General features: G+C 40.1%; 1 protein-coding gene across 1 annotated transcript in view; it reads right to left on the bottom strand.

Moving 5' to 3' along the window:
• COL19A1 (collagen type XIX alpha 1 chain) overlaps positions 1-16,032 on the bottom strand; it is a 186,104-nt gene that overhangs the window by 60,059 nt on the left and 110,013 nt on the right. Inside the window, exon 16 of the mRNA XM_065632140.1 lies at positions 1,100-1,153. Coding sequence (XP_065488212.1) covers positions 1,100-1,153 — 54 coding nt within the window. The remainder of the gene's footprint in view (positions 1-1,099; positions 1,154-16,032) is intronic.

Below are 16,032 nucleotides of genomic sequence, written 5' to 3'. Positions count from 1 at the left end.
TGTAACTAGTTTTATGCAGCATAAATGAACTCCGTCATCAGCTCCTCTTTCTGAACACATTTGGCAAGGAAAGGGGGAAAAAATATAAAATTTATGCAGTTTTGGTTTTAGATGAGTTTAAGTGACATCTGTTTCATTTTACTCATTGTATCTCATGCAGCAGTCCATTATTCTCTTCTCTACAAATAAGACTAGCTTTCCCTTGAAGTGAGGTCGAAGAATAAGAATCAAACGTTCTGACGTGGAAACTACTGGCCTTTACCTATTGCAGGTAAGCAGAAAAAGGAATTATGAAGTCTTTGTTTGATACTAAGAATGCAAAGCAGTAGAAGTTTACTTAATCCACAAATTGCTGATCTGTATTTGTGTACAATAACATTTTTGCAAGATGATATATATGGAACGTTACAAATATGATCAAATCTTCCTCTACCAAAGGAATACCATATTCATTCTAGGCTAAAATAGATCCATGCCTGACTTCAAGTTTGAAATAATGTATCACTTAAAAATAAATAAACAAATAAACACCAAACTTCTTAGATCTGAGCTAAACACTTTAGTGCTTCAGATTACAAATCCTTCCATAGAGTAACGTATTTCTTAATATTTTTAATTCTTCAGTAAACTCATTTGAACTACAGCTGAGTGCTCATTCCAGTGCTGGGTGTAATCCCTCCCACCATTTAGAGAGTTGGCACAGGCTTCACATGGTCCTTCATCTTTCAAATTATCCCTTCGAGACAGAAATTATCCCATCTGCTACAGAGCATCACGTATTTTACAAAGTGAATGAATGCACAGTATTCACATTTAGCATACATGGCCAGTCTTCCTTTGAAATGACAGACAATTTCTGCTTTCTCCACTGAAGTTTGCATCTTGTTCTTTCCCTCCTGTGCAGTCCCTCATATTTGTGGACCCAGTCCTTTTATCTTTGTGGTATCAAAAGGCTAGCAAGAGTAGCTGTTTGACACAGCAGAGTAAACACACATCACTTGTTTTCACCTATAATTATGATCACATAACCTGCTATGAAAATGCTAACAAAGTTCCAGGATAGAGTGAAAGTTTCCCATTCCCCTCATTAGTTACTCACAGGAGGTCCCGGTGGCCCCGGCTTTCCTGGGAGGCCTGGTTTGCCTCTCCTTCCCTGGAAACAAAAAAGAAAAACAGACATTTACAAATGCTACAGCTAGTGACTGATTTGGAATTAAAATTTTGATGTATTGCCTTGCATATTAGCACAAAATTCAAAAACTATCCAAAATGAATACTCTCAGTCACTGCAACACTATCTAATTAGAGTACTTTTATGATTATTTTTAATAATTACGACAAACTATATTTGCATCACTGTAACATTTACTGTCACCTTTTTAAGCTATGTCTCAAACTTGAGTGCGCATTGATAGGGTTATAAACAGGGCATCTTGATGAGGTGTAAAGAAATTATAAATAAATATACCAGAGCTTGCGACGTTAAACTGCGCTGCCAGACTTGCACAGTCCAATATAACCCAATTAACAAACATTCATACCCTTTTCCAGGATATGATAACAAGCAGAAAAGTCAGTGATTAATTTGCAAAAACAATTCACCTTCCTCATGCAATTACTACCATCTGTGTATATAACGCCCACGCAAAATCATTTGCATTAAAACCTAAGGCCCATAAAAGGCTACCTAAGTGAATGGGAGACTTTCCACTCAGATTCTAAAAATACACGCACATGTAAATATTACAATTTTTTAGTACAGAGCTCAACTGAACAACTGCTGTTTTCACATATGCTTTTTTTTTTTTTTTTAGGAAGATCAACATAAAAATAGAAGTAATTTACAGTAGTTTACATCTTTATTTACAAGCTGAAATCTGATGTACATTTTTTAGAAACAACAGCTGAGAACAACGAATATTTAGGTGCGATGGATTAAAAAAAATGTATTATATCCATTAAAACTAAATTCTTCCCTTGCATATGGCAAATGTAAATTAACAAAAAGCATTATGGGGATGTCCTGGTGAAAACTTGGCTTAAGAAGTTAAAAAATGAAAATGCTTGCTGACAGCTCACAGTTAACACATAGGGGTATTTCTGTAAGCTATGGCCCCTGCTTCTGTGTTTTATTAAATGATGATCTCACACAAACTGCAGCAGTAATCTAAGGAACAGAAAGTGAAATCTCAGCTTTGCTCTTTCCAGGTGAGAGCCCTGATCTGTAGGAAACCCCTCTCATGCTCTGCATCTCATGAATCTTGATCTCTGCTGAGGGGAAACAAGACGATGACAGTAAGCGTAGAAAAATCCCTCCTCCTCACACCCTGCAGCTCATCGGGGTAACCTCTTGCCCAGATGCCTGGGACACTCCTGAGAAGCAGGAGGTAGAGATTTGGAGAAGAACATAACGTGTACACTGTCACCGGGGTTTCATGAAGATTCTCAGTCAGTCAGTGTGTTTTAAGGGCAGCATGAAAAACAAAAACAACCAAACACCTCAGCATATTTGGAGCGCCAAATTCCTGGGTCTTAACTAGCTGAGACATATGTTATGTGCTGAGCTGTTTAATCCTGCCAGTACTCACACATGCAGGACTGTAACTGGGGCAGCTGCTCAGGATAACTTTTCAGAACCAAAATACAGTACTAGGTGCCTATATTGGGCTCAAGACTATACCGCCCCTTACCAGCCACCCCCAGTATGTCCTCTGATGTGCTGCTAACACTATGCAGCCCTGAGATGAGCCAGAGCTGGGAAGTCACCTGGGCTAGGAATGGCCCACAAATATGCTGAGTTGTTTTTTAACTTTGATCAGTTCACCGATTCAGTTCACTGGGCAACTGAGTAGCTTGCCTGGCCTTAGAGACGGGACAGGACTGGGAAAGGCGCACACACATGAGGAAGGGGAGGCTGCTGTTAGCTACATCTAGACTTTTGGGCTGATTTCTACTTCAGAAATACAGACAGAAACTAACATTTCCTGGCTTTTTTGAAAAGCAGTAAACTTTCCTTAGAAAGTATGAAAAACAGATTGAGAGGCAATGATGTAAGTAATAAACAAAGATAAATTGCTTCATACTTTTAAAATAGTCCCTCTCAGTTAAAATGATCTATACTGTTGACTTCTTGAAGCACCTTCCTTTTCCTGTTTGGACTTATTTAAAGTATCCTGAGGATGACACTTAAAATCTCAGCAGTCTAAACAAAGTATCAAGGAAGTGTCAGGAGGAAGAAGGCAGAGCTTTGACCGGCAGACACAACTGTGAACGAGGTGTTAATTACACAGGAAAACATGGAATATGTTGGGAAGGCAATTTTATCTCTATTTACAAGATGAGCCAAAATGTGATTTATGACATATTGCAAAGTCAAAACTTGACAAACTTTCTAAAAAATCAGTTATTAAAAAAAAAATAGGGAGTAGTTATTTTTTACCGTCATTTATTAATTACCAGAACATCTACCCAGTGAAGTACAGAAAAAAACACTTTGGCCTACCTTTACATTATTAGTCATTATATTATGTGCCATGTGTACAAAAAAACCTGTAGAACAATCACACAGATTGGTATGAAGCATTTGCTTTTTCTAGAGGAACAAAGGTCCTTTTAATTTTTTTTTTCCTTAAAAGCACCCTTCTGAACTGTCTGATATTTTAACACAGAAATACATACAAGGGCACTACCTTTCAGACACAGATTTAAATGTGAGGGATACACACAGCCCCACCTACTTGCCAGCACTCCTGCTTCTGACTTCCCACCATCAGTATGGAAAAAATTAAAATATATCCTACAGTAAGAGTGTAACTAGAGAAAATGAGTTTATGTTTTGTTTAGGATAACTAGAAGAATTAGAAGAATGTTTTTGATAAGCCCATTATGGCCTTGCCTTGAGCAGACTGTGAGCCAGACTATGACTAAATATTTACAGTTTGATCCTGAGTCTTCCTTCTGGCAAGAAAGAAGTGAAAAACATCTCAGTGTCCTCTCCGGTTCATAGAGTGCGTTAGCAGAGAGCCATGGTTCTCATCTTCTGCTCCAAAGTGGGTCTTGACAGCCCCTGAAGAGCTGCAATTGCTGCCGTACCGCTGGGCACGGGCCGGCAGCTGGCACAGGAGGTCCATTACCTTGAATTAGTTGAGTTCACTGAACAAATACCAAGGTTCTAAAACTACTCAATATATATATAAATGTTCTAGGAATCACATACTTCCTTTAACTATACAAAAAACACAATACCACTTACGCTAACTTAAAAAAGATAAGTGGCGTCAACAAGTTGTCTAATGCTACTCAGAATAATATCTAAAGAAAAGAAAATCAAAACAGTTGCTGGTTATTTCTTTTGTGCTGCATGTATTTTTGTTGGCAATCAATGTGTTAAGAAGTTGTCTAAGTGTTACTGATACTGTATCCTGTCCCCTTGACTCATGAAATACCTGCTCTCAACTAATTTGGACAGTCAGCTACTTTGCTCTTTTCCATAGGAGAAACTTCAGCTACAATTCACACACAAATCGTTCAAATAACTGCTTGTTCAGGGGCAAAAAAAAAAGATAAAATATTAAAAATAAAGTAAATCAGAAATTATGTGCTTCAGCAAACCCCAGCTGAGTGCCTAACTGAAGTACACGGTCAACTGGACTCTTTATTCCTTTCTTCCTTCATCCTTTCTGTTAATCAAAATGACCTGATGAGCTTTGCCTCACATTAGATGGAAAGCTGTTAATAAGAGAGGCTCTGTGCATCCTTCCGTAAGCTTGTGCTCTGACTGCCGCCCCTGGGCACTGCTGCAGGTCCAACACACAACATGAGAATTCAAAGTTTATACTGTAACCCCCTGCTGTATCATGCTGCATCCATCTATTCACATATCTCTAACTACAGAAGAGTAAGATTGCTAATCCTAGTGTCTAAAAATAAATTGCAGATTATTTTAGGATAAAATTGAGTGGATTTATGTAGGAACACTGACACGATACATGGAATTAATAATTTAAAGAATCCACACTTGAGTATGAAGGGAAAAGTTCCTAGAATAAGCCCGTGAGAATTTTCAAGGGAAACCACTAATTAGCAGTTCCTGAAACACATCATCACATTTCAAAACAGGAACTAGTTCTAGAGAAAGAAGGAAGCTGGGCTTTAAAGTCTTAACTACTGTAGTTATTATGCAAGATTAATGAGCCTTATGTAACTTGTTTGCCAAGCTAAACTAAGATTCTTTTGAATAATCCTCAAAATCAGACTGACAAAGGGACAACTATACCCGAAGCAGGAGGCAGGTGAAAAGGCAGGACCCCTGTCTCAGACTGCCCAACCCACGGACACCCTGCCAGCCCCTTGGGAACCTAAATGCAGCCACGTGAGTGGAGCTCAGGACAGTTAAAAGACTATTATTTCTCCAGATATCCAAACTTGCCACCAAGCAGCCAGACACGTCCCAGTGCCTACACTAATTCAGAGCGCAGAAAAGAGGCTTTCCTTTGTCTCAGTCCTCTAAGTTGATATGCCTAGTCCCTATAGACTTCCCAGTTTTCCCCCTCTGTCCGTAGCCACAAGCCAGTGCTCCTGGCAGCTCATCTGGAGCCTGCAGAGCTCCAACCAACTCTAACCCAGGGGAAACCCAACCCAGCCCGTCCCAGCACTGGTGACAGTCCTCTACTCCATGGTTTACCAAAAAAACCCTGCCAGGCTGCCATTTTAGGTGAAGGCAGGCAGACATCACATGGCAGTATCAGTAAGAAAGCCAGTTCAAGAGTTAATTGCAAACAGAAGATTAGAATTAATCATGACAATCAGAGCAATCACCCACTCAACCCAGTTACACAACAGCGTGTATCTGCCGACTGGTTGTGGGACAGGAGAAGGTTCTCCAGGACCCCAATCAACTATGTGACAGTTCACAAAGTGAAAATTACAAATCTACAACAAATGCACAGTCTGAATACAGAGTCATTATTTTCCACTGTGCATTTAGCAAAAAATTTGGTAAAATTTAAAGAGGGCTTTGACATTTAACCACCTGACTGCACAGCTGCTGTTATTGAAAGTTTTGTCATTAACTTTGGTAGTGTCACAATTGCACAAGATTTTTTTTTTTCAATCCTTAGAAATCTTATAGTTTGGATATTCTCATTCCTAAATTAGAAATCTACATTGCAGTCAATGAAATCTTTTAAACTTCAGAAATACAGCATTAGGACTTGAACGTACAATTCCTTTCTAATCCTATTAACCTTGGCCTTGAGGATGTATTATGGTAACCAGCGTATTACACATTAACCTCTGTATTAAATGTTAAACCTGAATAAATCCCAGAAAATAAGTCCAGAAGGCAAGAAATTAAGCCGTTTACAGAAAACAAGTCAAAGTCTGCCTCTCATATCCCACTAAAGCCTTTCACAGAAACATGGCTCACAGAAGAACAGAGCACACAGACCATAATCCCCTTTTTTCAAAGAGAAGTCACCAGGGAGCTCCTCGCTAATGCAGGAATGTTTCTGCACTCAGCCTTGGCTTTCTAATTTTAGGAATGATTTCCAATAAACTCTAGTTTCTTTGGGTTTGTATTAATAAAATGCTAAAAGAAAGCACCTAGTCAGACTATATAATATTATTCAAATGCATTTAACAAACATCAAAAAAAGTCCTTAAACAGGCACAGTGCTGCTGAGAAGTGAAACGCCACAACCTATTTTGCCAACAAATCCCTACACAAAATCCATAACAATTTTTCAGGTGTATTCACAAAAGTGTATTTTAAATTCAAAATCACTTTGTAGAAATATTTTTCAACTACATTTAGATATCTTTGTAATGAATACCTTCATTTTAAATTATGAGAAATAATTTCCTATTTTCTCAGGATGCTATACTTTTTGCTAAGAGACATCAAAAGAAAGTTTGATAATAGAGTATTTGGAAAGGATCCTGAAAATTCTACATGAGATCTTAAAAGTGAAATAATTTCTGCTATTCCTTTAAAAGTTAGATTTTTCCATTAAAAGTTAGGTTTTTATTTTGTCATGAAAAATAACAAAGAAATTAAAAAATGACAGAACTATTATCTAATCGACAAATCTGTCTTCAGTGTTCTAAATTAAAACATTTTACATTCCATTGTTAAATGTCAAAGTGGGAAAAACAGATCTTTTTTTTAAACTCTATCCTACCTTACTGGTTATTTACTTTGCTTTTAAGGTAAATACATGACGGTAGAAAAACTGAAAATTATCTCCCTCTTTTATATTAACAATTTTTAGACTGTTAAATACCCAAGTGAAGGAATGTAGAATCACAGAATAGTTTGGGTTGGAAGGGACCTTCAAAGGTCATCCAGTCCAAGCCCCCTGCAATGAGCAGGGACATCTCCAACCAGATCAGGTTGCTCAAAGCCCTGTCCAACCTGGCCTTGAATGTCACCAGGGATGGGGCATCCACCACCTCTCTGGGCAACCTGTGCCAGTGTTTCACCACCCTCATTGTAAGAAATTTCTTCCTCATATCTAGCCTGAATCTCCCCTCTTCCAGTTTAAAACCATTACTCCTTGTCCTGTTGTAACACGCCCTTCTAAAAAGTCTTTCTCCTTCTTTCTTATAGGCCCCTTTTAATTACCGAAAGGCCTCAATAAGGTCTCCCCAGACTGTTCTCTTCTCTGGGCTGAACAACCCCAACTCTCTCAGCCTGTCCTCATAACAGAGCTGTTCCAGCCCTCTGATTATTTTTGTGGCCTCCTCTGGCCCGTCTCCAACAGGTCCATGTCTTTCCTGTGCTGAGGGCTCCAGAGCTGGATGCAGGACTCCAGGTGGGGTCTCACCAGAGCAGAGCAGAGGGGCAGAATCACCTCTCTTGACCTGCTGGCCATGCTCCTTTTGATGCAGCCCAGAAGTCCAGTCATATCCTGGGCACACTGCCGGCCCACGTTCAATCTTTCATCCACCAGTATGAAGTCCTTCTCAGCAGGGCCGCTCATCTTTTTCATCTCCCAGCCTGTATTGATACCAGAGGTTGCCGCGACCCAGGACCTTGCACTTGGCCTTGTTGAACATAATGAGTTTCACATGGGTCCACTTCTTGAGCGTGTCCAGGTCCCTCTGGATGGCGTCCTGTCCCTCAGGCGTGTCAACTGCACCACTCAGCTTGGTGTAATCTGTAAACTTGCTGAGGGTACACTCAATCTCACTGTCTGTGTCATCGATGAAGATATTAAACAGTACTGGTCAAAGTATGGACCCCTGAGGGACACTACTTGTTACTGATGTCCATTGTGCCATTGATCGCTCTCTGGGTGCAACCATCCAGCCAGTTCCTCATCCACCAAACAGTTCACCCTTCAAATCCATACCTCTCCAATTTAGAGAGAAGGATGTTGTGGGGATTGTGTCAAAGGCTTTACAGAAGTCCAGATAGATGACATCTGTAACCCTTCCTTTGTCCAGTGACGTAGTTACTCCATCGTAGAAGGCCACTAGGTTGGTCAGGCAGGACTTGCCTTTGGTGAAGCCATGCTGGCTGTCCCAAATCACCTCCCTGTCCTTCATGTGCCTTAGCACAACCTTCTGGGAGGATCTGTTCCATGATCTTCCCAGGCACAGAGGTGATGCTGACAGGTCGGTAGTTCCCAGGGTCCTCCTTTCTACCCTTTTTAAAAATAGGTGCAATGTTTACCTTTTTCCAGCCACCAGGGACTTCACCTGACTGCCAAGACTTCTCAAATATCATGGAGAGTGTCTTGGCAGCTACATCAGCCAATTCCCTCAGGACTCTGGGATGCATCTCATCAGGTTCCATGGACTTAGGTATGTTCGGTTTCCTCAAGTGGTCATGAACCAGATCCTCACTTACAGTGGGAAGGACTTTGCTCCCCCAGTCCCTGTCTTGCAGTTCATTTTCCATTCAAGTGTGGGAAGAGAGCTTGCCAGTGAAGACTGAGGCAAAGTTATTGAGTACCTTCTCCTTGTCCACTGTTACCCGTTTACCAGTCTTGCTCATCGGGGGGCATGCTTCCTCTGACCTTCTTTTTCTGGCTGACATACTTGTAGAAAGCCTTCTTGTTATTCTTTGCTTCCTTTGCTCCAGATGTGCCTTGGCCTTCCTGACCCCATCTCTGCACAACTGGGCAGTGTCCCTATACTCTTCCCAGGATCCCTGTCCCTGCTACCAATGCCTGCGAATTTCCTCCTTGCCATTTAGTTTGACCAGCAGGTCTTGATTCAGCCATGCCAGCCTCTTGCCCTCCTTACCCAATTTCTTACATCTGGGGATTGAGAGCTGTTGTGCTAAACGGAAAGTGTCCTTAAAGATCTGCAAGCTCTGTTCTGCTCCCTTGTTCCTGAAGGCTGTTTCCGAGGGGATCCTGTTGACTAACTCCTTGAAGAGCTGGAAGTTGGCTTTCCTAAAATTCAGGGTCCTGACTTTACTCATCATCTGTCCCACATTCCTCTAGACTGCAAACTTCATGAGCGTGTGGTAACTGCAGCCCAGGCTGCCTCCAGTCTTGACATCGCAAATTAGCTCACTTGCATTGGTGACCATCAGGTCCAGTATTGCATCCCCCCTGGCAGAGTTATCCTGAAAGCACTCAAGGAGTCTCCTGGATTGTCTACAGCTCGCAGTGCTACTTTTCCAGCAGATGTCGAGGCGGATGAAGTCCCCTGGCAGGACAACAGCCTGCAAGCACGATACCTCCTGTAGCTGGAGTAAGAAGGCTTCATCAACAGCCTCCCCCTGATTGGGGGGGCTGTAGTAGATGCCAACCACAAGCTTTCCTTTGTTGCCTTGCCACACAGCACTCCAACTTAGAGATAAAAATCACACTGGAGCTTTCCATACTTAAAAAGAACTTACATCAAAGTCAAGAAGGACTGAGAAGATTAAAAGACATTCCAAAACTCCAGAGCTATAGCTGTGAAAAATACTTTTTGCACTGTGCCAGAAGCCAGACCTACTATGCAGTAATTATCATTGCTCTGTAAAGCTTGTTTTACAAGTGGTTGAGTACATTTACTCACTGAACTAGAAAACAAATTATGTCGAAGAAATATTTAAGTTCTATAAAACAGACACATGTAATCTGAATTTAAATTAATTTTGATGTCACTCTAAATAATTATGTTAAGAAAATCTAACAGCTCCCTGCCCATTTATTTACTTAGGAATATTTTACACTGTGTCATAATAATTTTATTCATGCTTGATTAGAAAAACTTGTAATCTCTGAGAGTAAACTGAATATTAACATAAGGTAAGTATTACAAGTTCACAAGGTCCCTCCAAACACTTAATTTTAGTGAAATCAACACTGAAACACTAGATATGACAACGCAAAGGATTCTCAATTTTATGAGGTGCTTAATTTATTACTAAGATAATGCTAAAATAACTTCCTCTTAAGTGAAGTATTCAGGATTATAAACACAACACTTGGAAATAAGGAAGTTGTTTCAAAAATATTTACTTCAGGACACCTGCAACTTTCCAGGGAATACAAGGTCAAGAATATGGCTGTGGTGTCTTAAAAAGATTTGTAGATGTTTGAACTGAATTCCTCACTGGAACCAGGAAAACAACCACAGCAGAGAACGTCTGTTTAAATACACATGAAACATTAAAAAAAATCCTACTAATCCATAAAAAATGAAGTTGTTGGCAGCTATTCTGAGAATAAGATAGAGCTAGTTAAAGAAAAATCACAGAATCATCTGGGTTGGAAGTGACCTCTTGAGATCACCTAGTGCAATCCCCCTCCTGAAGCAGGATCAATTCTCCAGGACTGTGTGTACTTGACTTTTGAATATCTCCACAGATGGAGATTTTACAACCTCTCTGGACAACATGTATCAGTATTTGACCATCCTCACAATAAAAAAGTGGGTTTTTGTGTCCAGATGGAATTTCCTGTTATTTAATTTGTGCCTATTGCCTCTTGTCCTGTCACTGGCTACTACAGAGGAGAATTTGGCTCCCTCTTCTTCATTCCCTCACATCAGGTATTTATACACACTGATAAGATGCCCCCGAAGCCTTCTTTTCTCCAGGCTAAAAAGTCCCAGCTCTCTCGGCCTCTCCTTTTACAGAAGATGCTCCAGTCCCTTTAATCCACTTTGTGGTCCTGTGCTAAACCCACTTCACTAAGTCCATGTCTTCCTTGATGCGGTTTCACTACTTCTTAGCAAAGAGAAAGGATCTCTCCCTGATCTGCTGGCAACGCTCTTCCAAATACAGTCCAGGATATTGTTGGCCTTTTTGTGCCACAAAGGTACACAGCTGGCTCACGGTCTTCTTGTTGTCCAGTAGGTTCTTCTCCACAAATCCTCTTCCCAGACAGTTTGCTTCCAGTGTATACTGATACTTGGGGTCACTCCTCCACAGATGCAGGATTTCGCGTTTCCTCTTGTTGAACTTCATGTGATTCCTCTTGCCCTAGTTGTTTGCTATGTTCTGGCCCATTGTCCAGGTTGTTAATGAAGATACTGGACAGTCCTGGCTCCAGTATCGAGCCTGGGGTATACCACTAGTGTCTTGTCTCCAACTGGACTTTGTGCCACTGATCACAACCCTCTGGGCCCAGTTGTTCAGCTGGTTTTCAATCCACCTCACCATCCATTTATCTAACCTGTACTTTGTCACCTTGCCTATGAAGCTAATGAGATGAAGTTACAGGAGATAGTGTCAAAGGCTTTGCTAAAGTTGAGGTCAACAACATCCACTGTTCACCTCTCATCCACCAAGCTAGTCACCTCATTGTAGAACCACAGAATCACAGAATGTTACGGATTGGAAGGGGCACCTCAAAAGATCATCTGGTCCAATCCCCCTGCCGGAGCAGGAACACCTAGATGAGGTTACACAGGAAGGCGTCCAGGAGGGTTTTGAATGTCTCCGGAGAAGGAGACTCCACAACCTCCCTGGGCAGCCTGTTCCAATGTTCTGTTACCCTCACTGTGAAGAAGTTTCTTCTCATATTTAAGTAGAGAACTATGTTCCAGTTTGCACCCAAGGCCATGTAGTTGGTCAAGAATAATTCCCCCTTCATAAATCCATGCAGACTGATAGGAAATAGACTTCCTTAGCTTATTGAATTATTTGTTATACTGCTTCTTATATATAGAACTTCTCTAACACAGACTATCCCATTCATCTTATTGTCCTTCATGTGTTTAGAAATTGTTTCTAGGTGGGTTTCCTCTGACTCACTCATAGGGACTGAGGTGAGGATGATTGGCTTGTAGTCCCCTAGATCTTTCTTCTCAAAGACAGAAGTGACATTTGCTTTCTTCCAGTCTACAGGAACCTCTCCCAGTCGCCATGACCATTCAAAGATAATCAACAGTGGCCTTGCAATGACATCAGCTAGCTCCCTCTGCACTTGTGGATGCAACCCACCAGGTCCCATGGACTTACGGAACTGTGTCTTTCTTCTGAAGCTGCCTGGGTGCAAGAGTCCAACAGCAAACAGTTACTTTGGTGGTGTCTGGGTTCTGTGCCTTGTGACCATCATCTTTAAGCATGTGTATGTTGGATGGAGAAAGTTTGCTGGCCTCTTCTTTGTGCCTTTCTGCATGAACCGCAGTGCAAACTGCTGCACATCCATTTGCTGCTCCTGTTATGATGCACAAACTGCTTAATCGCCTGCCTACTATAGAGTCCTCTTCGCGGCACAGGCTAAAAGGGTGCTCGACCCTTCCTAATTAGGAATCAGAGCAAAAGCTGCAGGCACCCTTTGAGCAAGGACAGCTGATGGATTCAGGTAGAATCTGCTAGAGCTGCCATTACCTGAGCCTTGTCTGGCAGCAGCAGGCAGCCTCGGTTTCCTAAGAGGGTTCCCAGAAATTCCCAAAACCCAGAAAAAAGTGCCCAGAAGCTCAAGAAGGTATTGAGAAGATCTGAAAGATGCAGAAACTGCTGCACAAACTGCTTTGTTTGTTAGCTGCCTGCTGGACCTGAATGAAAAATGACCATTTCTAGATTTCACAGTATAGTTGTCTAATAAACTTGTGATGATGTTTTGTGTTAAAAGATTTTTTGGAATTCACTAAAGTGCTGTATTTAAAATTAGATTGCTTTAAAAATAGTATTTATAAAAAATGCACCAAGTTCAGGGGAAAGTCCCTGCTACAAAGATACCCAACTGAAATTAATCATTAGCTTCTGAAAGCTTGGAATATATTTTTGAAATATAAATTCACTTCACAGCATTTAACACAGTGAAGGCAGAATCTGTAAAACTCTATGTGGTCTACATTCATAAATATTGGAAATTTTGAAAAAGTACAGAAACATGAAAAAATTATTTGAAGACTGAAAAAAATTCTTTACATGGGGAGCTGAAGGATCTTAGTTTAATTTTCTCAAAAATAAATTGAATGGTGATTTGATTACAGAGAAAAATACTTTAAATATCTTTTTAATGTAAAACAGACATAAAAAAATCCCAAACAGTTGTTGGAGGCTTAAGCTACATGCTCAAGTGTAAAATGAAAAGCACATTTTTAAATGTGGTATTGACATGAAACACTGGAACAATAACAACAAAAATCGAGGAGACTTGCAAAGTATTGATGTCTTTCAGTTGGAAACTACTACCATGAAAGATATACTTAGCTAAAGTGCAGGAATACTAAGAGAAATAACAAAGTTCTGCATAATGCAGGGAGCCAGAAAGATGGCGTAGTTGTCCACTGTGGTTTAAATTCCATGCAATGCTAGGTTAGCGCCCAATATTTCTATTTTTTGTTGTTGAGTAATATTGGACCAGGGACTTTTCTGAGCAATATCAAATTACCTTCTGAAGATCCCGATGTCGTTCTGAGCACTGGCATAATAGTATCAAGTTGCTGCAGCAGTAACACGCTGCTCTGAATGCCTGAAGCCAACAAGAGGGATGCTGAAAAATGATGTATGAAGGTAACACCCACAGAATGGTCCAGTGTCTCTCATACAGGAATGAGGAAGAGGGAATGAGCAGCCACCTCTACTGGTCCACTTCTCCCAGTGACCAGAATTAAAACCAAAGGATCTTCCTTACCAAGGCCTCAAGTCTAACATAAACCACTTCACTAAAGATAACAAAACTAAAAAATTGTACTCGTCACCAGTGGCAGAGCAAGGAGAAGCATTGGTCTTTCTGTAAGAACTGCAAAGGTTTGAGAACTCCTTGTACCCACAGGAAAACACAAAGCCGTGTAACGCATGTGAGTGGAAGTGGGTACCATGACAAAAGGAGAAACATAAGAAGAGTATAAACACAAAATTTAACTAAGTTCACTTAAAAGACTGTCTCAACAAAAAATACCTTTCAATGAGTATTGTATGTGTCTCAGGTTGGTTGAAGAATCAGAAATAAGTTCACTGTATGGTGTCTGGATATGGCCAGATTATCATGTAGCCACTATTTCTTCTGCTATAATAATTACCTTCCTCTTCCAAGTAGCACCCTAAATAAGGATGCACCACGTATGACGAACTACTGATTTTTTTTTTTTTTGGTGGAGCTATTGTAAATGCTAAGTAATTTCTTTTGTGTAGATACAGAAGTGTGGTAGTAAACAAAAAGCCAATTGCTTCACTTTAGCTCACAACTCTGTTCCTTTCTTTTAATTGCTCTGCAAAGGAAACAAGCTATAAAAGTCTGAAGATCACTATTTGTACTACCTCGTTTCTCATGCAGGTTCCTCTCTTCTGCATAAGCCAGCTATGTGCAGAATGAGAAGACATAACAAAGGAGATGAGAGGAAAAGATGTCACAATAACTGGAGAAAGAATGGGAAGTAATGAGTTTACTCTTATAAACATAACCAACACACTTGCTAAATGCTAGACTATTAATATGTTTGCTTATACAGAAAAAAATATTTATGCATTTTGCTAGTACAGCAGTATGAAAGAAGTAATATGCATAAGAATCCAATTTTTATTTGTCGTTGCACTAGCTCTTCTCCATGACTGCACTACTTCAAAGTTTTAGTGAGTTTGGAATTTAGTCTTAAGCCAAAAAAATGGAGTGTGCATCCTGATATGGGATTCTTTGGCACTACACAGATCTACAAAGAGCTTTCAGGGCTGCTTCTCTCTCATTCTGAATGATCTCTAAATTTCTGTAAATATTAGTGTATGCTGTTTTCAGCAAACTCCTTCATCCTTTGGGATATCTGGAAAATCTCCAGGAGACCAGCTCAGACAGAAGATACTTCACACACTTCTGTCATCAAGTTCCATGGCTGACTTACTTGTGTGCCATCATTTAAACGTGGAAGAAGCTAAACTGCTTGTTGAAGTGGGAGCAAGATCATATCCCAGCGTGATCATATAACAGTAAAACATCGAATCACCAAGCCACAGAAAGTGACATATTTATTATTTTAATAATCATGTGTTGGCTCAAATGATACCATGTAACTGTATCTACAATGTACTTATTGGACAAAAGCTGTAACCATTTTATTTGAAATAATGTATTGATCCCCCTTTGTTCTTGAAATAAATAACCCACCATCAACCTCTAAATGAGTGATGTTGTAGATTTGTGCTTGTAAGCCAATTTCACATATGTGTCAATGTGTATTTTAAGGTTGGCATAACTTGGAACAAAAAATCTACAACTGAGTTAATCTTTATTGTAATGATACAATTATAGATAATCATATTTATTCTATTTCTACAATAATTATTATATATATTTTTACTATGTATTTTTTGATACAGATTATTCCTGTGAGATGAAAGAAATACTACTACCCTGACTTATTCTTCTTAAGATGGGAGAGGGGTACATTTGTCCTAGGTTCCCCCTATGGTCAACATCAGGAGATGGTGCACACTCTGGGGCAGGGTCCCACTTTTGGTATTTCTCAGTAGTTCTAATATTAAACTCATATCTTGGATGATATAACAAAATCCTACTTAAAAACATGCTGAAAATGAAAATGCATGGTTCGGTCCAGTTCAAAGAGGGAAGAAACCCACTGCATGGCTCTTTTTCTTCCCTTTCTATCTCTTTGTGTAGTGTCACTTACCTAAGTCAC

This window comes from Caloenas nicobarica, chromosome 3 (genome assembly GCF_036013445.1).
Source record: "Caloenas nicobarica isolate bCalNic1 chromosome 3, bCalNic1.hap1, whole genome shotgun sequence".
Taxonomy (NCBI): domain Eukaryota; kingdom Metazoa; phylum Chordata; class Aves; order Columbiformes; family Columbidae; genus Caloenas; species Caloenas nicobarica.
Note: the sequence above shows the minus strand (reverse complement) of the source record. Positions and strands in the feature narration are given on the sequence as shown.